A 23,615-nucleotide genomic window follows, 5' to 3' on the forward strand; every position below is an offset into this window, starting at 1 on the left:
GGGCCTGGTGGAGGGTGCCCCTGGTGGCTGGGGTGTGGGGGTGGTGGGAGACATGAGTGGGGGCCTGGTGGAGGGTGCCCCTGCACTGCTGGGGGGGTGGGGGTGGTGGGAGACATGAGTGGGGGCCTGGTGGAGGGTGCCCCTGGTGGCTGGGGGGTGGGGGTGGTGGGAGACATGAGTGGGGGCCTGGTGGAGGGTGCCCCTGGTGGCTGGGGGGTGGGGGTGGTGGGTGACATGAGTGTGGGCCTGGTGGAGGGTGACCCTGCACTGCTGGGGTGTGGGGGTGGTGGGAGACATGAGTGGGGGCCTGGTGGAGGGTGCCCCTGCACTGCTGGGGTGTGGGGGTGGTGGGTGACATGAGTGGGGGCCTGGTGGAGGGTGACCCTGCACTGCTGGGGTGTGGGGGTGGTGGGAGACATGAGTGGGGGCCTGGTGGAGGGTGCCCCTGGTGGCTGGGGGGTGGGGGTGGTGGGTGACATGAGTGGGGGCCTGGTGGAGGGTGACCCTGCACTGCTGGGGTGTGGGGGTGGTGGGTGACATGAGTGGGGGCCTGGTGGAGGGTGCCCCTGGTGGCTGGGGGGTGGGGGTGGTGGGAGACATGAGTGGGGGCCTGGTGGAGGGTGCCCCTGGTGGCTGGGGTGTGGGGGCGGTGGGAGACATGAGTGGGGGCCTGGTGGAGGGTGCCCCTGCACTGCTGGGGGGGTGGGGGTGGTGGGAGACATGAGTGGGGGCCTGGTGGAGGGTGCCCCTGGTGGCTGGGGGGTGGGGGTGGTGGGAGACATGAGTGGGGGCCTGGTGGAGGGTGCCCCTGGTGGCTGGGGGGTGGGGGTGGTGGGTGACATGAGTGTGGGCCTGGTGGAGGGTGACCCTGCACTGCTGGGATGTGGGGGTGGTGGGAGACATGAGTGGGGGCCTGGTGGAGGGTGCCACTGCACTGCTGGGGTGTGGGGGTGGTGGGTGACATGAGTGGGGGCCTGGTGGAGGGTGACCCTGCACTGCTGGGGTGTGGGGGTGGTGGGAGACATGAGTGGGGGCCTGGTGGAGGGTGCCCCTGGTGGCTGGGGGGTGGGGGTGGTGGGTGACATGAGTGGGGGCCTGGTGGAGGGTGACCCTGCACTGCTGGGGTGTGGGGGTGGTGGGTGACATGAGTGGGGGCCTGGTGGAGGGTGACCCTGCACTGCTGGGGTGTGGGGGTGGTGGGAGACATGAGTGGGGGCCTGGTGGAGGGTGACCCTGGTGGCTGGGGGGTGGGGGTGGTGGGAGACATGAGTGGGGGCCTGGTGGAGGGTGACCCTGCACTGCTGGGGTGTGGGGGTGGTGGGTGACATGAGTGGGGGCCTGGTGGAGGGTGCCCCTGGTGGCTGGGGGGTGGGGGTGGTGGGAGACATGAGTGGGGGCCTGGTAGAGGGTGCCCCTGGTGGCTGGGGGGTGGGGGTGGTGGGTGACATGAGTGGGGGCCTGGTGGAGGGTGACCCTGCACTGCTGGGGTTTGGGGGTGGTGGGAGACATGAGTGGGGGCCTGGTGGAGGGTGCCCCTGGTGGCTGGGGGGTGGGGGTGGTGGGAGACATGAGTGGGGGCCTGGTGGAGGGTGCCCCTGGTGGCTGGGGGTGGTGGGTGACATGAGTGTGGGCCTGGTGGAGGGTGACCCTGCACTGCTGGGGTGTGGGGGTGGTGGGAGACATGAGTGGGGGCCTGGTGGAGGGTGCCCCTGCACTGCTGGGGTGTGGGGGTGGTGGGTGACATGAGTGGGGGCCTGGTGGAGGGTGACCCTGCACTGCTGGGGTGTGGGGGTGGTGGGAGACATGAGTGGGGGCCTGGTGGAGGGTGCCCCTGGTGGCTGGGGGGTGGGGGTGGTGGGTGACATGAGTGGGGGCCTGGTGGAGGGTGCCCCTGGTGGCTGGGGGGTGGGGGTGGTGGGAGACATGAGTGGGGGCCTGGTGGAGGGTGACCCTGGTGGCTGGGGGGTGGGGGTGGTGGGAGACATGAGTGGGGGCCTGGTGGAGGGTGACCCTGCACTGCTGGGGTGTGGGGGTGGTGGGAGACATGAGTGGGGGCCTGGTGGAGGGTGCCCCTGGTGGCTGGGGGGTGGGGGTGGTGGGAGACATGAGTGGGGGCCTGCTGGAGGGTGACCCTGCACTGCTGGGGTGTGGGGGTGGTGGGTGACATGAGTGGGGGCCTGGTGGAGGGTGCCCCTGGTGGCTGGGGGGTGGGGGTGGTGGGAGACATGAGTGGGGGCCTGGTGGAGGGTGACCCTGCACTGCTGGGGTGTGGGGGTGATGGGAGACATGAGTGGGGGCCTGGTGGAGGGTGCCCCTGGTGGCTGGGGGGTGGGGGTGGTGGGAGACATGAGTGGGGGCCTGGTGGAGGGTGACCCTGGTGGCTGGGGGGTGGGGGTGGTGGGAGACATGAGTTGGACATGGGTGGGGGCCTGCTGGCAGGTGCCCCACAGTGCTGGGGGTGGGGGTGGTGGGGGACATGAGTTGGACATGGGTGGGGGCGTGCTGGAGGTGCCCCACAGTGCTGGGGGGTGGGGGTGCAAGGGGACATGAGTTGGTGTTCATTAGTTCAAGGAGACATGTGCCTTTGCTGGGGGGCATGCCCATGGTGGGTGGGCTGCCTGCGGGACATGACCAGGGATGCAGGGTAGTCCCCTGTGGTGTGGGCTGCCTGCAGGGGCCGTGGAGGGTGTACAGGGTACACCTGGGAGGACCCACACTGTCAAATCACATGTGGAACTTCCCGCGCACCCCTGATATACACGCGCCCAGGCTATTCGCGTGTGGAACTTCCCGCGCACCCCTGAAATACACGCGCCCAGGCTATTCGCGTGTGGAACTTCCCGCGCACCCCTGAAATACACGCGCTCAGGCTATTCGCGTGTGGAACTTCCCGCGCACTCCTGAAATACACGCGCCCAGGCTATTCGCGTGTGGAACTTCACGCGCACCCCTGGAATACACGCGCCCCCAGGCTATTCGCGTGTGGAACTTCCCGCGCACCCCTGAAATACACGCGCCCAGGCTATTCGCGTGTGGAACTTCCCGCGCACCCCTGAAATACACGCGCCCATACACGCGCCCAGGCTATTCGCGTGTGGAACTTCCCGCGCACCCCTGAAATACACGCGCCCAGGCTATTCGCGTGTGGAACTTCACGCGCAACCCTGGAATACACGCGCCCCCAGGCTATTCGCGTGTGGAACTTCCCGCGCACCCCTGAAATACACGCGCCCAGGCTATTCGGGTGTGGAACTTCCCGCGCACCCCTGAAATACACGCGCTCAGGCTATTCGCGTGTGGAACTTCCCGCGCACTCCTGAAATACACGCGCCCAGGCTATTCGCGTGTGGAACTTCACGCGCACCCCTGGAATACACGCGCCCCCAGGCTATTCGCGTGTGGAACTTCCCGCGCACCCCTGAAATACACGCGCCCAGGCTATTCGCGTGTGGAACTTCCCACGCACCCCTGAAATACACGCGCCCAGGCTATTCGCGTGTGGAACTTCACGCGCACCCCTGGAATACACGTGCCCCCAGGCTATTCACGTGTGGAACTTCCCGCGCACCCCTGAAATACACGCGCCCAGGCTATTCGCGTGTGGAACTTCCCGCGCACCCCTGGAATACACGTAGCCCGCTCCCCCAGGCCCGATCGCGTGAGGAACTTCACGCGAACCCCTGTAATACACGTAGCCCGCTACCCCAGGCCCGATCGCGTGAGGAACTTCACGCGAACCCCTGTAATACACGTAGCCCGCTCCCCCAGGCCCGATCGCGTGTGAAACTTCACGCGAACCCCTGATATACACGTAGCACGCTCCCCCAGGCCCGATCGCGTGAGGAACTTCACGCGAACCCCTGTAATACACGTAGCCCGCTCCCCCAGACCCGATCGCGTGTGAAACTTCACGCGAACCCCTGAAATACACGTAGCCCGCTCCCCCAGACCCGATCGCGTGTGAAACTTCACGCGAACCCCTGAAATACACGTAGCCCGCTCCCCCAGTCCCGATCGCGTGAATAACTTCACGCGAACCCCTGTGATGCACGTACCCTGCTGAAATTGCGTGTTAGACTTCCCGCGCACCCCGGTATACACGCACACGTATTTTTTGTCAGCGGGTGTCCGTGTTTGTGGGTACCCCTTTGCACGTCATTTTTCCTGGAGGGCCACAGTATGGGACATTCATCATGGCAGTATATAGGTGCTATTTGTTGGCGCACCTTTTGGCGCACATTTCTTACAGCCGCAGAGACGCTACCGCCTGCTTTCTTGTGGCGGTCGTGTTTGTGCCTGTGCGCTGGTTTGAGCGTGCGCTTTTTTGCCCTATTCTATTCCATGAATACGTGTTGTAGGCGAGCGTGTGGGCGTTCCGCGCACTTGTGCCCTGTACTTCCCCCGTGACGCCCACGTTTTGGCAAGTTGTTCCCCATTCCGAGTGTTACGCCCGTGTTCCGCCTACTTTTGTTGCGTGCGCCGCGCTATGTGCGAATTTCGCTGTGGCCTGTGCGATTTTCGCTGTGACCTGGCGCACGCTGTTAGATGGCCTGTGCGCCAACGTGCGCCGCGCACTTTTTTATCGCACATCCGCTGGTTTTCTCGCGCACGGCCTTCCATGAATCGACGTGCGCTGCTTTTCGTGCGATTTTCGCAATTGCACTGCGATTTTCGCTATTCCACTGCGATTCGCACGTTTTTGCCCACTTGCGCCGCGCTAATTATTCCATGAATCAGCCTGTAAATTGCTTGCCAGTTATTTACTTTGTTGCAATTGCTTCACTTTTTTTTAGGGGGGTCCCCATCATGCCCCTCTTCATTACCACCCCACACCCAACGCCCCCATGTCCCCTTACCCTTATTTACATCTATAAAAGGACTCTCTCACAAGGTAATATGAAGTAATTTCAACGAATTACCTTGCTGTAATTTACTGCATTACAAACAGCATATGGTATCCCTATGGAGTCCGCCTGCTTAATGCTGGCACATAAAGCCGGCGGCCTCCATCAGGATCCCCAGCATTTGCGCCGGAAAAGCAAGTTGCGCCCCCCCACCCTCTCTGCCATACAAATGGATGAAAATGGGGCATGAAGTTAGGCTTAAAAGCCTAATGCAAGCCTTTTACGCCTTCCATTAACATTACACCCCTCTCCAAAATGCCCCCCCCCATGTGTCTGTCAATCCCTGTGCTGTCACTCACTTTTGCTTCTTCACTCTCTGGACACCCCTTCATTGCTGCCCCCTGTCTGCTGAAATGAGGGGCATTCAAACAGTGACTGGCTCCCTTAAGAACTCTCTACTCTCCGGGGGGCTGGGGAGGAAGAGCTTGTGAGTCTTAGGTTGCTATCAGCCCCCATCCAATGACCCCTAACCGCTGGGACCACCGGATTGCACATCTGTATGTATTTGTGAATATATCAGTGATTACTGAAGATGTACTACTTAATGTTTTCTTCTGCTGGCCTCATTCACTGTTTCCAGCTCACTGTCCACCAGCAGCCTGTTTACAGATTCAACTAGGATATCATGACATTGTAAACGTTTGTAAAGCACCATGCAATGGGATTGCTCCAGTTCTTAAAATGCTCTTTGTGTGAAATCAAAAAGAAGATATCGAGGCTGAGTACCCCAAAAGGAAATACACCAAACGCAGGTTACAAAGAAAGATACAAAGATCTTTATTCTATACTGAATAGTTTCAAAGGACAAAGCAACAGATAGCTATCAGGCCCTCAGTACAACACAGCGAACTCCAGCTCTGTTTGGTGTGCTCAGTGAGTGGGGCTGTACATTAGAATAGTCTCGCCTTTTATACAGTCCAAAACATGATGTTCAGCTCACCTACAAGTTAATACAAGTTAATACATCACAGATCTAGGGTTCGTGCCGAGTTCATACATCTATGCATTTAAGGTTTACCATTAAAACATTCCCTAACAAGTTACAATGGCAACAATATGTCTTCGGATTTCTCGTACAGCCTTCTCAAACCTCTTTATATAATGCAGTCAAACAAGTGTTCACATTTCAGTATTTGAATACATTGTGTTTAACATATGCTCAAGGATTAGCTTCGTTGGCGCAGGTAATCCTCTACACACAGGTCAGTGAAGGACAGGGTCTCAGTTCATGACCCTAACATGTACATATTAGTTTGTACATAGAGGTCAAGACGTCCATGTTACATTCGGAATGACACTGTCCACTATCTTAGAACACATGGTGACTTTAGAGAAAGAATCTAAAATGGCAGATGGACCTAAAATGGCGGCTTACTCAGATCTAAGGTCAAGACCTTGTAACGCGGATCTCTTCGTAAGTGGCTTGGCGTAGGCCAATATACATGTATTCATACAGTATAGGAGGCACAATATGATTTTCCGTTCGACATTTGTTAAGTAGGTCTTGGCAATGCACTTTTCATTTGCAATAAATACATGATATGATATGATATGGCATTTATAACGGGCCTATACACAGGTGTTTCAAGGCGCGACGAGGCAAGGGAGGGGAACAGAGGGAAGACAGACAACGACCCTACTAGACCAGGTGTCATTCAGATCGTGCAAGTGCATGGGAAGGGGAGGAGGGAGAAGTGCGGGGTGGGAAGGGGGAGAGGACAGTGCAGTACATGGGATAAGAAAATAAATAACAATAGGTAAAGTATGGCCAGCAGGTGGCAAGTGCAAGGGTAAGTGCAGACAACAGGTGTCAAGTGCTGGTAGTGGGACTGTAGGTATACAGAAAACAGTCCGCAAGTGCGGGGTTGCCAGGAGGGCAGTGCAGGAATGCGACTGGAGGGGGAGGGGACCTGGGCCCAAGATCAGAGGGCGACCAGGCAACCAGTGGAAAGTCAGTGTCAGCAAGGGAGAGGAGGAGAAAAAGCAGAAGCAAAGAGAAAGGTTTTGAGGTGCTTCCGGAACCGAAGATGATTCTCCTCAAGTTTCAGGGAGGCATGGAGGCTGTACCAGAGGGAGGCCCCAGCCGAAGAAAGATCTACCACCAACTCGTTGCTTGGAGAAGCGACTGACCCTGAGGGAGTTTGAGGCAGATGACTGAAGAGCTCGAGAAGGAAGGTATTTAGGAAGAGACAGTTGAAGGTATTGAGACCCCAGGCCCCATAAGGCCTTGTGGACGATGCAGAGGGTTTTGAACGTAATCCTCACAGCCACAGGGAGCCAGTGCAGAGATTTCAGTCCTGGAGAGATATGATCCCTGGGCTTGAGGCCAAGGACAAGTCTTGCAGTCCTGCTCTGGATAAGTTGCAGAGGGCGGAGAGTAGAAGCAGGCAGATTTAGAAAGAGGCTGTTGCAGTACTCCAGCCTAGAGAGAACCAGAGCTCTGGAGACAGTGAGCTTCTGGGGGAAGGAAAGGAAAGGAAGAATACCTCTGAGGAGGTGCAGTTGTTAGTGTGACTTCTTAGAGACATCAGAGATGTGAGGAGAGAAGGAGAGTGTAGAGTCGAAGATGACCCCAAGGTTTTTAACCACACAGGTGGGAGCAGGAAGAGGGCGAAGAGAGGCCGGCCAGAGAGCTACAGGAAAGGAGGGAGTGGGTGTGACAATGAGGAGAATCTCAGTCTTACTGGCATTAAGGCAGAGGTCATTGGCGGCCCACCACTCCTGGATAGTAGACAGACAGTCAGAGATGAGGGAAGTAGAGGAGGAGGCCGATGGTAGCCTGAAAATGAGCTGGGTGTAATCCGCATAACACTGAAAGTTGGGGCAGAGAGCAGCGATGCAGTGGGCCAGGAGCGCCAGGTATTGGTTGAACAGCCAGGGAAAGAGGTTAGACCCCTGGGGGACACCACAGGTAGAGAAAAAGATAGCATAGAGGAAGGACCCAAGTTGGACCTTAGAGGGTCGGTCGCAGAGGAAAGAAGTCAGCCACGCCAGAGCCTGACCGGTGATACCCAGGTTATAACGGAGATGGTTGAGCAGGATGGCATGGTTGACGGTGTCAAAGGCAGAAGAGAGATCAAGTAGGATGAGGACGGAAGGGGTGTTAGAGTCAAGATTGCAGAGCAGGTCTTCACGGATGTTCAGGAGAGCAGTTTCCGTGCTTCTGGCAGCTCTGAAGCCAGACTGATGGTGATGGAGACACAGATTCAGTGTGGAGATTAAGCTGGGAGATGGCCAGTTTCTCCAGGAGCTTGCCCAGGAAGGGAGTGATGGAGATTGGGTGATAGTTGGCTGGGCAGGAGGGGTCGGCAGTGGGTTTCTTAAGAAGAGGGTGCACAAGGGAGTGCTTCAGGGGGGATGGGAAGACTCCAGTGGCAAAGGAGTGATTGCAGAAATCAGCCAGGGCAGGAGCCAGGGAGTCAATGTGGTCCTTGATAGTTTTAGAGGAACAAGGGTGAACCTGTTTCGACAAGACTTTCATAGATCGGACTTGTCTAGAAACCTCGTCTGCGGAGAACAGGGGAAAGGCAGAGAAGGAGGGAGGAGAGGTGGCTGCAGAATGGCCAGAGGAAGAGCAGGGAGGGGGGGAGGGAGGGGATAAGAGGATAGAGAGGACAGGATGTCCTGAGTTTTAGAGATGAAGTGGGACGCCAGTGCCATACAGAGGGCCTGGGAGGGGACAGGAGAGGTAGAGACTGCGGCAGGATTGGCCAGTTCCTTGCAGATTTTAAAGAGTTCAGCCGAATTGTTAGATGCTGCAGAGACACAGGCTTGGATATGTGCTCTCTTCTTGGTTAGGACAGAGAGCCGGTATTGCCTTTGCAGCAGGCGGCAGGCCAGTTTGTCAGACGATGTACATGAAGCACGCCATTTCCTCTTGGCCAACCTACACTTGCGTTTTAGGATGACGAGGTCTGTGTCGTACCAGGAGTTGCACTTGGCTTTGGGCTTCAGGCAGATTCTCATGACAGGGGCAAGGATATCAAGAGTATCAGAAATAGCAGAGTGGAGAGTGAAGAGGGCTGTGTCAGGATGAGAGTCAGCCAAGGGGGAAGGGTAGGGGGGGTGACAAGCTGGTGGCGAAAGCCTCAGCTGACACGCGCTTCATGGGTCGGATGACCAAGAAGGTGGGTGGCAGTGATGGAAGCGGCTTGGCCTGGGGGGTACGGAGGGTGAGGTGGTAGGAGAGGAGAAAGTGATCACTCCAGGAGAGTGGAGTGGTGAGAGGGACAGAGAGGGGAAGGTCTGAGGAGATCAGAACATCAAGAGTGTGCCCTGCAGAATGAGTCGGGCCAGAGGGGAGAATAGTGAGTGAGAGAGAGTTGCAGAGGTCGCGAAAGAGTCCAGAGGGCGGACAGGAGGCATCCAGGTGGAAGTTGAAGTCTCCAAGAAGGGGGAGTTGAGTAGTTGAGGCCAGAAGTGAGGTGGAGAGGTCCGCCCACTCAGAGAGGAAGGATGAAATCTGACCAGGTGGCCGATAGATAGTAGCCACAGTAAGTGAGTGGCTAGGGGAGAGAGGGAGCCTGCATACAAAAGAGGAGTAGGCCTGCGTAGGAGTGACAGAGGCAGGAATCCACTCTGGGAAGATCAGGGCTACACCCCCACCTGAGCGGTTGGCCTTTGGCGCAGAGAGGATCTTTTAGCCGTGAGGTAAGAGCGAATCAAAGCTTGTGACAGAGCTGGCCGTGAACCATGTCTCGGTGAGACCAAGGACATCAAGGTCAAGTTCTTCCAGAAGGCGGCAGATATCAGAGGAGTATTTGACAGCAGAGCAAAAGTTTAGAGTGGCAAGATGGGGAAGGTTGCCATCCTTGAAGGACTTCCGGGGAGGGGTACAGATCAGAGGTATGCCATGCAGAGGTGTAGAATGAGCCTGACAGGGGGCAGAGAGGGAAGGGGACGGCAAGGTAGCCAGGGAGGAGGCAGAAGGGGGAGATGAGGTAGTCAAGGAAAGGGGAGAGGGGACAGCAGGAGAAGAAAGGAAGTTGATGAGGCACGGGAAGTGTCTATCAAAGAGGTGAAGGTTGGTCTGAGGGCCTTGGACCAGGACGGTCCCATTGGACTAGACATTAATGATGACTTTAGAGGAAAGGAAGGATGCCAGGAGGGCATCCCAGCGGGTGCCACCATTAATGGGAGAAGAGGAGAAAGGGGAGAGCACAGAGACCATATGAAGGGTCCATAGGTCTGGCGAAGGCACGACAAAGTGGATGCCAGTGAGAGTTTCCTTGGAGGAGGCATTGGTGTAAGTGTCGGCGATAGGGAGGCCTGGGTTGGAGACCAGGATGTCCTTTTTAAACCTTTTCCTAACAGATTTAGTGAGGAGAGCAGGATAGTCAAAAGAGAAGCAGTTAGAAAAGATAGGAGAGACAGAGAGCACCATAGAGTAGGTGGGAGAGGGGGAGGGTGGAAGAGAAGACACTAGTGAAGGTCAGTGGAGTAGGCAGATCAGACAGCGGGAGGCAAGCAGGTTGCGCAATAGGACAGATGACAACACTCAAGAAAGGAGTTTTCAAAATGCGCCGTTTTGAAACAAGTAGGAGGGCACACCTAAGTTTGAGAATCCTAAAAGGGGAGAAAGCCCTGGTTTTTCACAATGCAATTTTTTAAATACTGATACAGTGCATATTATAACAACACAGGGAAAAAAAACACCTACGTTTGAGAATCCTAAAAGGGGAGAAAGGCCTGGTTTTTCACAATGCAATTTTTTAAATACTGATAAAGTGCCTCCAGTTTCCAGGCAGCATCGGATCAGACTTGATTTGATCTCGCGGGGGGGAAAATAGCCAACAAACTTCATCAAGACAGTCGGCGTGGCCACAAAGATTCCTCTGAAAACATGCAATGTTGATGGATTGCTTGTTGTTTTTTAAGTGAGCAGCATTGGCAGCCTCTTAAAACCTCAAGTCCCAGGACGTCATCTTCAACCCTTACAGTACAGCACTCTGATACATTTTTGCTGAGATAATCCATCCTGCATCTCAAACCACGCCCACCTTCCCAGGAAGCTACATAATCCATCGGGCGCACCTGCGCGCGCGTACCAGGGCAAAGTACCGGTGAAGTACTGCTTCGCAGAAGTGATGAACAGCCCTTCCCGATACTTCGTCCGTGATTGTGTTTAGCTTGTTCCTTCTACCCACTTATTTATATACACCTAGTATTGCTTTCTATTTGTATTTTATTTTCGGTCCGCTTACCGTGTGTGTTCGCAAAAAGAACATCAATCTTCAAAGGACATTTTCTCTGCGACTAGACTTCACCTGGTCATGTGGAGATCGGCATATGCTTTAAAATCTAACATGCCCCTTCCGAACGACTCCACTAAACAATTGGAGCATTTTGCTCGGCCGCCTCTACAGAAAATCAAGGTGGGTGTCTGGGCAACCAAGTCTCCTTCCCCGTGTTCTCCATCTCATAAGAAAGAGGCATGTGACAAGCCCCAGCATTAAACCGTTTTACCAAGTAGGGGACAAAAAATCTAGCAGAAACAATGTAACCACGCCCCAACAAGCAACAACAGAACCGTTGTTAACTGAATGACACCAATGTGATTGTGATTACTGATTCACTAATCACTGCAGGCTTCACCGGCACGCCGCCATTACCTTTAACTGTAGTACATGCCAAAATGATTAGCAGCTCAGGTGTCATTTACAAAACAGCCCCTATTTCCAATCTGCCTATAACAGGCTGCTCTTCTATGAATCAGATTCAGCAGCCGTCCAAATCTAACGAAACTCCTGACAGCACAATGCCTGATATAGCAGTGCAGAGCTGTAATTTGAATGTGTCGGCTCCTCCAAAGCATATGTCTAATTTCATCTCTGAGACTTTGCCACACGATATTCCTATTGTGAAAGCCTTACATTTTCAAATTGACTTTCCTGAACATGAACTCTTACCATCTATACCTAGTGACGATTTATCCCAATCTCCTATTCTATTTGAGACAGTACCACAGGATATTTCCCCCTTGTCTGTTTCATATGTACAGCCAACACCTTGCAAACCTAATCATCCCTTTTGCATTCCATCAACCCCTGCTAATCAAGCATCTTCAATTGCTTTGATTGACATAACTCTAACTGCCATGAATTCTACGATTGTGGCCCTATTGAAGTTGTTTGAAACGCTAGACAACAAGATAAACAAATAGTCGGCGCTCATTGTGGAGATAATGGAGCGTGACTCGCGGCTACTAAATCTTCTCAACGAAAGAAATAAAAACAATCCAATGTTATCTACTTCAGGGGATAATGGATAAGTACCAAATCACTTGCTGAAGCTGACGTATTTCCAACATTACAACAAAATAACGAGATAATACCTAAGCTACTGATTTTTAATGGCATTATACGCCCAATAGAGACCATGACTGATGCAAATACACCATCCATAGGTGCCCCCTTAATTCATATCAATTTAAATAAGAGTAAATGTCAACTTAAAAAAACTGCGTATACTATATTCAGCATAGCTAAAGCAAACAATAAAACAAAATCAGCAAAAACAGCTAAAGTAGACTCCCAAGGGAAGAAAACTACTGATAAAAAGGTCAACACATCTACTAAGCAGTTCTTCTCGAATATATCATTGCCTAAAAAAGTTAACTTTTAGGGCGTCAGCTGACAAAATAAAAAAAATATGCCAAAGTAAAGCAGAATAAAAAAAAGATGTTGAAGACATTAACCAAACTATAGAAGCCTAGGCGCCTCTAGATCTAATTCAGCAAGCTGAACGTTTTCAAAATGAATCTATAGCCAGAGAATCATTAACAAGTGTCCGAGTGCAGTCTATACTTTTTGTAACGCTTGACTCTTCTTTTACTGAACAAAGAAGGTCAGAAATTAGGAGAGAACTCGATCGATATGTCTGACCAACACCAATCGCAACGTTATAGTAAACTCACTAACAATGTTGTTCCAACTTGTGCAGATAGAACATTGCATAGTAACAATGGGTCTTTCTCACATATCAACTTGCCCTCTGTGATCACCCCACAAGTAACTAACAAAGCTGGTGAAAAACTCTCATACTGTGAACAAAGATGCTTGCCAATCCCCGACACGGTAGGAGAAAAATATTTGTATCGCGAACCACAACATCTAGTAGAACAATAGCGACGAGCATCAATGATTCCCTCACAGGTTGAGAATTTGCAGCCCTTGGAATCCATGCCACCCCAACCCCCTCATTGCCAAATGCTTGAATTGAAGAAACATTCAATGTCGTATAATTCTCAATATCATCACTTGATAATTAAATGTTATCCGGCACCATACCCGGAGTATGATCTAAATAGATCCTCCGTTCTGGCCATATTTGCCGAGATAGCGGGCCTAGAAGAACATCTTCTGATTTGGACCAAGTCAAATTTCTGGAAAATTCAAATTTAACAATTGCCAGGCTGTGGATCAAATCTGGTGTAGTCTGCAATATCATTTGGAAAGTCAAAGCAGATATTTACGCTTTGGGATTTATATTAACACAGGATTACAAACCAAGTACAACACCCCTAATTAAAGAAAGGGCAGTGCGGCCTCTAAAGAAGGTTCCCTACATTGCTATGCATTTCCCAATTTCCATGCCCAGAAACTTACCTCCAACCTCCACTGGTCTTCCAAAAATTCCACACTTTTCATGCAACTGTGAGACATGTGCTTTATAACAGCCTATTTGTACACAGCCCTCGGACTTCACCCTAGCAAGCTGGAACACTCAGGGCTTTATCCACCTCTTAAATAACAAAGAAAATTGACTTGATCAGTACGACATAGTCTCCCTACAGGAAACCTGGTTATCAGAACTTCCGTCCTGGAATAACCACGATGTTATTCTAAATCCTGCATTCCCTTATGAAAAAGGTACACCAATGTCAGGACTAATAGTGGTGGTTAAAACAAGCTTGGGTTTAACGATTACTTGCTGGGCTGCTCCCAATAAGTTCATGCAACTAGTAAAAATCACAGTAAATCATTGATGCATTGCATTAATAAACATGTACTGGAACCCAGTGGGTATACGACAGATACATTTTTTTGTGATAGAAATCATATTTAATTTAATTCATTTGAATGATGACATTAGCGAAACGATATTAACTGGAGATTTAAATATGCATTATTATTCCAATCTACAAATGCATATGACTTCGGATCAACAAAAATGGATTGCATATATGAAAGTTCACAATATGATGATGACCAATGGATCTCTCCCAGGAGATATACCGCCAAGGAATACATGGTCCAGAAGCTCCCAAACTGCTATATTGGACTACATCTATGTTGATAAGAACCTGTTAGCTCAAGCCTCTCGCATGATTAAAGTTAAGCAAAATCACAGTGATCATGACATGTTAACACTTTCTTGGTTAAATACCTCCATGTGCAGATCCCACCTTGAGATTCAAAGGAAAGGAAGACTCTTGGTGAACAATGGACACAATCGATTCAAGCGGTCACCAACCACTCTAATTGAATTAAATAATCATTTCTCAACCACCTTTGAAATAAAAACCTCAGATGCTATTCAATATTCCTCAGTATAACAAAGATGTAGCTACTCTCCTAACAATATGGGGAAACCCATATTTAAAAATCTACACGTTAATGCTATAGAATTAGGAAAACTAAGTTTAGGAGAGATGTGAAGCTTGCTTACTTCCTGAGTTAACAAGGAATAGTGCATTATGAAGCCTTAAGACAAATTATAAAAACTGGATTCGCCATCGCAGGGCCTGCCTTTATCAGAAAGATGGGGAATCCATGCTATGTGCCTTGGTGCAAAAGAACAACGGCCATATGTGGACTCTTTTGAATCAAACACATGGCTTAGCACAGGACCCAATCCAGATAAATGGAGTGTCTGAGTCCCAATGGGTAATGCACTTTCAGGATTTATATGCTGACCCTGCATCTTCCAAGACTCAACAACTCACTGCTGATAATATTTCGTTCAGTCTCCAAATAACAAAAGAGGATATCATGTATTATATTCATAAGTTCAGCCGATCATGAGTACCTGGTCCTGATGGCCTTACGAATGCTATGTTCAAAGAGCATCCTGAAGTCTGGGCTGAAGTATATTTATAAAAAGGGCAATCAACAGTGCCCTGCAAATTATAGGCCCATAGCCTGGCCCGATGCTCCAGGCAAGCTCTTTGCGAGATTCATCTTGATAGAATTTAATGCATGGACTCTTGACACCAAACATCGAGATCCTTTCCAAACCGGATTTGTGGCAGGGTTGGGTACTGGCATTAACTTTCTAACTTTATCAGCGATTAAAGCCCACTGCATTCAGACCAAGCAATCACTACATCTTGCTTTCGGTGACTTCTGATCAGCGTTTGATTCTGTGTCCAGACAACTTTTCATGGACCAACTCAAGCGTGCTGGCTGTCCAACTTCAATATCGAATCTGATGAACCTTTATTCCAACACAACAATACAGGTACATTTAACCCTCGAAGGACTGCTTACTGATAACATCCCTATGTATTGAGGCCTCAAGCAGGGCTGCATATTGGCGTCCGCTCTCTTTAATTATTTCATCCTGTATATGATGGAAACATTTCACAATCTAATATCTGAAGTACCAAAGCTAGGAGTACACACAATCCCATGGCTCCTCTATGCAGACAATTTGGTTTTACTATCCCGCACTCCCAAAGGCCTCCAGAGGTTACTTGATGCCTTGGGATCCTATGCCATAGATAACCAGCTAGAAATCAATCTCTCCAAGACCAAAGTAATGCACTGCGTAAAACCTAAACGATCGAGCAAAACTCCCCAATGGCTGTTGCTAAACAAACCCCTACGAATAGTGCGCAAATACACTTATTTTTGAGTCAATTTCAATAATCGTCCTAATGATTTATATTTTATTGGCTTAGAAGTAAAACTTACAACTGCCATCTACGAGACCAAAATCATTCTGTATAAATATGGAACGTTTTCATGTTCAGCTGCCATATCCTTCTGCAAACAAAAAACTGTACCCATTCTAGTATACCGTGCTGAATCAAAGAACATTATAAGTCGGAAATTCTGGGATACATTTGAGGCAAAATTTTGGCGGAAAGTACTGAATCTCCCATATACAGTCCCAGGTCCAGTTATACGTTGCAAATTGGTCCTTGTCTCTCTAGACACAAGTTACACGTGGAAACCATGTATGCTTTTGAGGAAATGCATTTTGGCACCAAAAATGAAAACACTGATTGATTGAATTCCTTGCATCCTATGTGCTGAATGCTTCTCATCATTTCATAACGAAGTGGAGATCTACTGTAATCCCAACAATGGCGGATGCAGATATATCTCTGGAGTTGCTTGGGACTAATCCTGATAGAGCAAAAGTAAAGCTCCGCCAGTATGACTGGATAGTTTTACGACGACTTTGCAATGCATATATTGATTTTAAATGAAATCCTTTTGAAAATAAAAAAATTGCACACTGTTACAGGTTATATGGGTAGAAGCAAGATTCAGATGTCTCTTTATAAGATTTCGATTCAATTTTTGGCTAACGAGAGATGTGTTATCCAGGCGAGGTCTCATCAAAAAGGCAAGTAACACATGTAGATTTTGCAATCATAACAATGAAGAGGAAACCCGAAAGTATCTCCTGACAGAGTGCCCCAAGCTTACAGACAAGTCTAACCTATATCTAAACCCACTTTTTAGTAAGCTTTTGATGCAAGGCTCAAACTATGGGAACACTTGTTTGCAACTGCATGCACACCGGTTAAAATAGCCATAATAAACTTTTGTAAATGCTCTCCTTCTTGAGAATGATGAATTCAATCTGAAGATCGTAATAGACAAGGATGAATCCTCAAATGGTTGCATTGAGCCATACGTAAAATTTGGTTCATGATGTATGTCTAATATAAATTCTTTAATATGATTTATTATTCTCACTTTTCTTAATTTGAATAAGTTTCTGATTCATATTTTATAATGGCAGTCTCTAAATTTATACTTATGAAATGTTATATTATCATATGTCTTTAATTACTTACGGAATATTTTATGAATGTTTTAGCAAGATGAGACAAATTGTTCGTGTTGACGAACCAAAGCACGGAAATGTAAATGTTATACTGATTGCCTTTTTAATTTGTTTGTTAAAATCAGTAAAAAATGATTTGAAAGGTTGAATTTTGTTTAACCGAATCAATAAAAAAAAAACATGCCACCTAGCTCTGTCAAAGTAAAGAAGGCATGCTTCTGAGCTAAATGTATATTTTGCTCAAAGGCACATTTATTATACAGTCCTCTGAGATTTCATTTGTTCTTCTCTACCTGGTCAGTGAGAAAGGCACTGCTCTGCACCCTTGGAGCGCCCGCACTCTCACAAAGTTTAACTTGTTTTTTCTAGTCCCCTCCTACAACGCTGGATCATTCTCGAAGGCCTGGGATGATTTCAAAATGGCCGTAGAAGTTATACCGGCATAGGCTGAAACCGTTAAGTTCACCTTGGGCCAGGGTCTGTCAGGAGGGCTAAGATCTCAGCGAGACATTCCTTGGTTACAACTGCCCTCCTGAATCACCCACAGCACTGGCACAGGGAAGTGCATGATCCTGTCCACCCACCAACCCCAAACAAGTGAGAAGGAGGTGGCTGGCAGTGACCGCTCACAGAACACTGGGAAATGATGTCAATGTTGTAAGGGAAAGCATGTCCATTCAGTAAGCGAGTCTCGCTCCTCACATGAGAAAGCCTGCATCCATTCCAAGCAGCGTCTCAGGGTCTGTGGGTCCTGGATTCCAAGTCCCAGAGAGTAGGGACATAGACCACATTTCCTGTCGTCGCTGGCCATCCTGCCTAGTCGAGCGGCAGATTATTAGCAGGGGAGAATTGTGGGAAGAGGCAAGATTGGCAAATTGGCTGCAGTACTTTTCGGTCTTGTTTTCGGGGGCACTGTCAATACATTTAATTATATTTGTGGAGGGGGGCTGTTTAGTTTGATTTCCTCTTGCCTTTTCTCTCTTCTTAAAAAAAATAACCAACAAAATTCAAAAGATCAAAACGTACGAAAAAGTTAAACAAAAACAACCCAAAAAAAGGCATGCTAAGGTTTTTTCCATGTATTTTGGTTTGACATAATGTTTAGGTTTGGAAGAAAAACGGTTCAAGTGAGGGTGGAAATTGGAAGGGCAGCTTTCCTACTTCAGGACTCAGGAAGACATTGGTTTTGGATAAGAATCAATCACTCACTGATCGGGGGGGTTTATAGTCTCTCTATGCTCTGCTAGAGAGATGGCCCACAATTCACATGTCTAGCGAGAGACTCTATAAATGGGAATAATTCATTTTCCAAACACAGTAAAGACCAAGAAGTAATACGCATGATTTCTGTTGTGGTAGAAGAAGGCAGACCATTGCAGAAGTCAATGCAGAGGTGCCAACCACCTCAAACCCATCCACTGGGTATTGTCGTCATGGCCTATTTCATACAATTATTTAGCTGGTGCACAAAAGTACAACACTTTAGTGGTCCACTACACCACTATCCTGTTGATGGACCTAAGAAGGTATAAAGCCACCAAAGGGGCCCTGACAGCAGAGGGTGGACTGAACATTAGGCCAGGCAACTGAACAGCAAGGGCTCTGCGACCCACTTATAGGGTAGCATGCCCATGTCCTTTAGACTAGAACCTTGATTTTCCCCCTCCATTAGCCCTGGCCCTTATGGTCCAACACCAGTGGCACAGAAGATGGTGAGTCCGTTGCAGGGACATGGAAAGATAATGGGAAATAATATTAACATCATGAGCTATGTACCACATTGCGCTCTTTCTTAGGTAACTGTATGGCAGCATTTCTTCTCCATTGCATCCGAAGCCTGGAGATGCTGTTACCAGTGTCAGTATCACAATGGTAAAAGAATGGGAAAATATGGACCATCATCAGCTTAGGACAGATTGCCTAATGAAGGTGGGAAACCAGAGCTAATGCTCCCTTTTTTTGTTGGAACGTTTTTGTTGTGCCTGTGGCTGTACCACCAACAGCAGTGTAACATGCCTTGTTGAGATTAGGGAATTAGGTTTTCCAATGAGTTCCCCCATGTGAAGGTATTCAGCTCAGACTTGTGTCCCAAGGCAGAGTAAACACACAACTACTGACACTAGAATAAGCTTAAAGGGTTTTAATGAACAAAAGTACAGCGTAAGACTATTGCTTTGAAACTGGTTCATAATGGCTGTGATATAAAGCTTCTTGGGAAACGTAGTCCTTGAACTCAGGATTATAAACGAAGGACAGCAAACAAAAAGGCATTCACACATTTCTAGACAGGAAGCGCTCCCGTGTAAGTCTCTCTGGCATTCCGTCTTCATCACTATGTCTGGGGACCTCAAGGCCTCCCGGCCTCTCTTGGCATCTGCGGCTTCCTCCCCTTGCCAAGTGTCCCAGGAGTATTCCCCTTTGCTGCAGCTCTCCTTCTCTCTCTTTTACTCAGAGATGTAGTGCCATGTTCACTAGTCCACACCAAGGGATATAGTGCCCTGCTCACTCTCCCAGGCTTGGTCACCACAATGCTCATAATGGATCCCATTATGTGCCTTGAAACCAACCGCAATCTTGATTAAAACCCACCATTCAACAACCCCTTTTAATGAGCAGCCTTGCATGCACCCTACCTAAAAACACACAAAAGAAACAAGATACCTGCCCTGAGCAGCTCCGGCCCTTCTACAAAGCCAATTTCATGGATATTAATGTCGACTACACAAACCCTCTCATCAGTCCTCTCTAGTTGGTACTCTACCCCCAACAGGAAAAATATAAGCACATATATTTACAGAGTTTCCAGGTCTTGCAATCAACCTCCCACAGTCTGGCACCATTCCAATCTAATGCCCTGGTATGCCTTTCAGACCATTCTTTAGGCTAGAGGTCACTGCAGGAAAGGAATGGAGCAGGTCTGCGGTTACACATGTTTCCTTGCCTCCCCTTTTCCCTCTCACAATGATTCGGGGAAGCAGCTGGGAGGATGCTGAGTTTCCCTGTGCTCTGCAGTCCCCACCCTCTTTCTCTACTTCGTTGCCTCAGACAGCGGTACGGCTGAGGGCAGGCTGGGCACGGAGGTTGTGGAGGCAGTGGGAACGTGAGCACCAGCCCTGTGTCTCCTGCTCACCTACCCCTCACAACAGATATGGCGACAAAGTGGGTGCTGGTAAGGAGCCAGTTGTGTGTTGCTCTTCTGGTTTGGAGCCTCCCAGAGATGGTGTTCCGAAATGGAGCAGGGCACGAGGGACAGGAAGCCGATGGTGCCCTTATCTGAAAGCATTCACACTGGGAAGCGGGTTGCTTCTCTTGTGGTCCATGCCTTTGCGGGCGATGGCAGCACTTCCTATTCATGCATGATCACCCTTTATATTGCAGCATAAAACAATGTCAATGGTTTGTATAGGTAACATGGCTTCTTCAAACACGAGTTTAATATTTTCCAAAATAAAAGCGATTTTATATTATTTGAAAAGGGCAAACAAGAATTTGGCCGAAGCATTTGGCTCGGATCCACCTCTTGCAGAGCTTAAAAAAAAATGAGGTGAGCAATTGATGTATCTACCAAAACTAGACCATGAACTGCGGTTCCATATTAAAGAGATTGGTGGTTGCAAGTCGAACGACCTAAATACATTTTGTATTAACTCAAGGTTACTTGTATACCTGTGGGAAATAACTGGGCTAATCACTGTCGATAAAGTATTTCCTAACGCACAAACAGGACAGCCATAGAAACATGCATTACTTTTATTGACTGTTGATTCTTTTGTAATAATTGATTTGTCATTTTTGTTTTTCCAGTAGAACTGAAAATGTTTGGAATAGTTCCCAAGAGCAAAGCCCCTGGCGTTGACCTCTGTGGCGTGAAGGACTACTACTACATTGTACGGTCTGACATGAACTGCTACATGAAATCGAGCAATTTCAACAAAGGAAAAGACCTTAATGTTTACAGCCTCCATCAGTCCTGCCGAGGAGGTGAACATTATCTCGCGTACCAGGATGACCTCTTTTACATCCTCAAAGGAACCAATTATCGCAGAGTCTCCAACATGAACACAGATAGTGATGCTGTGGTGTACAGCATCCACCCAAACTGTCAGGGCGGTGATCACTACCTTTCAGCTTTTGGCTATATCTATGTCATCTTCCAAAACAAAGGCACGTATCGTCGCGTCACGAGCTTGAACACAGACGGAGATGCCGAGGAATATAGCCTTCATCCAGAGTGTAGAAATGGTCTTTACTACTGGGGTGTTCAAAATTACTACTACTTTGTAAAGCCACACGATGAATGGGGTGTTCAGTACTATAGATGCACCAATTTCAACACCAATGAGGATGGGACGTCAATGTCCTTTCATAATGATGTAATCAACTTCCTTCCTGGAGGGCTCTCACTTACTTTAGGACCTGCATACGGCATCTGGGACTGCATCAAAACCATGTCAAATGATTCCCAAACAGCCATAACCTGGTCTAAGAAGATTACTAGAAAAGTGGGGTACACCAGGGAAAAGATGTCCAGCATAGAGCACAACTGGAATGTTTCTATGACCGCTTCCTACAGCGCAGGCGATCTCACAGCAGCCTTCGCAAAATATCAATTCTCCGTCACTGCCCAATATGGAGGGAGTAGCGTTAACACGGAAACAGAGAATTGGAGCGAGGCGACGGACGTTGAAGAATCTGTCAATTTAACCCTGCAGCCTGGGCAAAAAATGTATGTATGGCAATACAAGCTTGGTCTTGGAAAGCAGGATGTACTGTTCTGCCGTGATATGAAGTTTGACGATGATCCTTCTCCACCAACTGAAATCCCGCTTCCACCTTCCAAGCAGTAGCCGTGCATAAAGTCACCAGCAGTTCTGAGAATTTAGGTGAAGGCAGATGTGGAGATTTAAAGGGGAGATTCATTTTGAGCTAGGTGTATCTATTAGTCATGTGTTTTAAAATTGTGCTTCTGATAGTAACCAAACACTGGAATTTTGAGAGGTCACAATGATTGTCTTCTCAAACGTGAGTCCGAAATGAGCTGAAAAAGGCCTTCGGATTGCACGAAAGGAAAGAGTTGGCACGTGTGTCAAGTGAACTATGTCATTGTGATCTAAATAAATGCTTTTAAGCATAAAGTAGAGTTTCCTTTTCTCCTTATTTATCGTGGCGTAAGCGGCAGTAGGGCAAAATAGAGCTATGATCAAGATACATTCTGGTCATGATGACCTGGAATCATATAGGTGGATACCTTTTATCTTCTCCCACTAAGCACCTGTGTGGATATCTTGCAGTCTGACCAACCCGCTTTCCCCTTCACAAAACTAGCAATCAGGAAACGGCAGAGAATACTCGGCTACATGCTGCCATCCTAGAAATGAGAAGATTTGCCTATCCCCTGAGAACCAGGGGCATACAGAATAGGTGATCAAATTACGCTGCAGCCTCCATTTTACGATAGGAAATCATGCACTGATCTGTTCGACACACATAATGTTAATATGAAAGTTTAAGAATACGCTGGGAACATGCACAGTCACCCTAACCCAGCTTCTACTCAGACATGTTGTGGCAATAGTTCCGTGAGAAAAGTAACCATTTATGAACTGTACTTGATAGTCATATTAGAAAGATTAGATTCAAGAATTTGATATCTCATTAAGTTAAAACATTACAGTAGTGAGACTAAAGGAGAGTGTCGGGAGCGTGGTTGAGTTTCCATACAAAGGAAGACATTAACCCACAAATGTACATCACCCCAATAAAATTATATTTTCTCATCATCTGAAGGTTTATTTCAATCTAGTTTCCAAAAATGCATTAGGGAGTAATATCTCGGGTGACTGGTTGCACTGGGTGCTACTGGCCCACAGCCTGAGTTTAACATGGGTGGTGGGATGTTACTGACCATTACAGCCACCACTTAAGGCATTAGTGCCATTTAATGACCCCAGTAAAAATCCTGGGGTACTAATGGTTCTTTATGGAGGGATTAAAGGCTTTGCATAGGGAGCTCAAGGCTTATTTAACAAAAATACCTACACAGAAGATGGGTGTCATGGAAATGACAAAGGGAGCCATAGGAGGAGCCCCTCTTCCCTTGCGTGCTGACAAGGAAATGGAAGACAGCAGCATGGCTGGGCGAGAGGACTGCAAGACGCAACAGTTCAGTGACATTTTTACATTCTCTTTACTCATGGCGTGCTCAGGGCAGAAGTGAAGCGGGGAAGTGTGCACAATTAAGCCAATAGCTTGTAAAGTTGGATTCGGCCGGCATTGTGCGAAACCTGATTGGTTGATCACACCACCCGGGTCCTAATCAAATATATAAACAGTACCGCCAACCCTAAAACTATATTAAAAATGTATAAAAAAGATCAGAATTAATTGTGGAATTTACTCACACAAGGACAATCATAGCAGTTGACGGGCAACTCATTAATAATCTAGCCAAAAAGTACCCCTATGCTTCCCTTTCTGAAAACAAAATGTATGTAGACACCTTGACAATCATACACTCCTCATAGCCCATCTCTGGGAACTTACATTATTTGTTGTTACTGACATCAGTACCTTTGTAATACATTGTTTATGAACTTTATTAGGATGACACAATCATGGAATCATGGTCACTTAAAACTTGATAGACAATCGCTATGTCCTTCCTTAGTTTCCAATGTTCCACCTTTA

At 48.6% G+C, this 23,615-nt stretch overlaps 1 protein-coding gene across 1 annotated transcript in view; it reads left to right on the top strand.

The window, feature by feature from the left end:
- The window catches only part of LOC138521303 (uncharacterized), a 44,732-nt gene extending 22,669 nt beyond the window's left edge, over positions 1–22,063 (top strand). Inside the window, exon 2 of the mRNA XM_069634038.1 lies at positions 20,733–22,063. Coding sequence (XP_069490139.1) covers positions 20,744–21,775 — 1,032 coding nt within the window. The 5' untranslated portion in view covers positions 20,733–20,743 and the 3' untranslated portion in view covers positions 21,776–22,063. The remainder of the gene's footprint in view (positions 1–20,732) is intronic.
- The last annotated feature ends 1,552 nt before the right edge of the window (positions 22,064–23,615 follow it).

The sequence above is a fragment of the Ambystoma mexicanum genome, chromosome 13 (assembly GCF_040938575.1).
Source record: "Ambystoma mexicanum isolate Mex_15411 chromosome 13, UKY_AmexF1_1, whole genome shotgun sequence".
Classification (NCBI taxonomy): Eukaryota; Metazoa; Chordata; class Amphibia; order Caudata; family Ambystomatidae; genus Ambystoma; species Ambystoma mexicanum.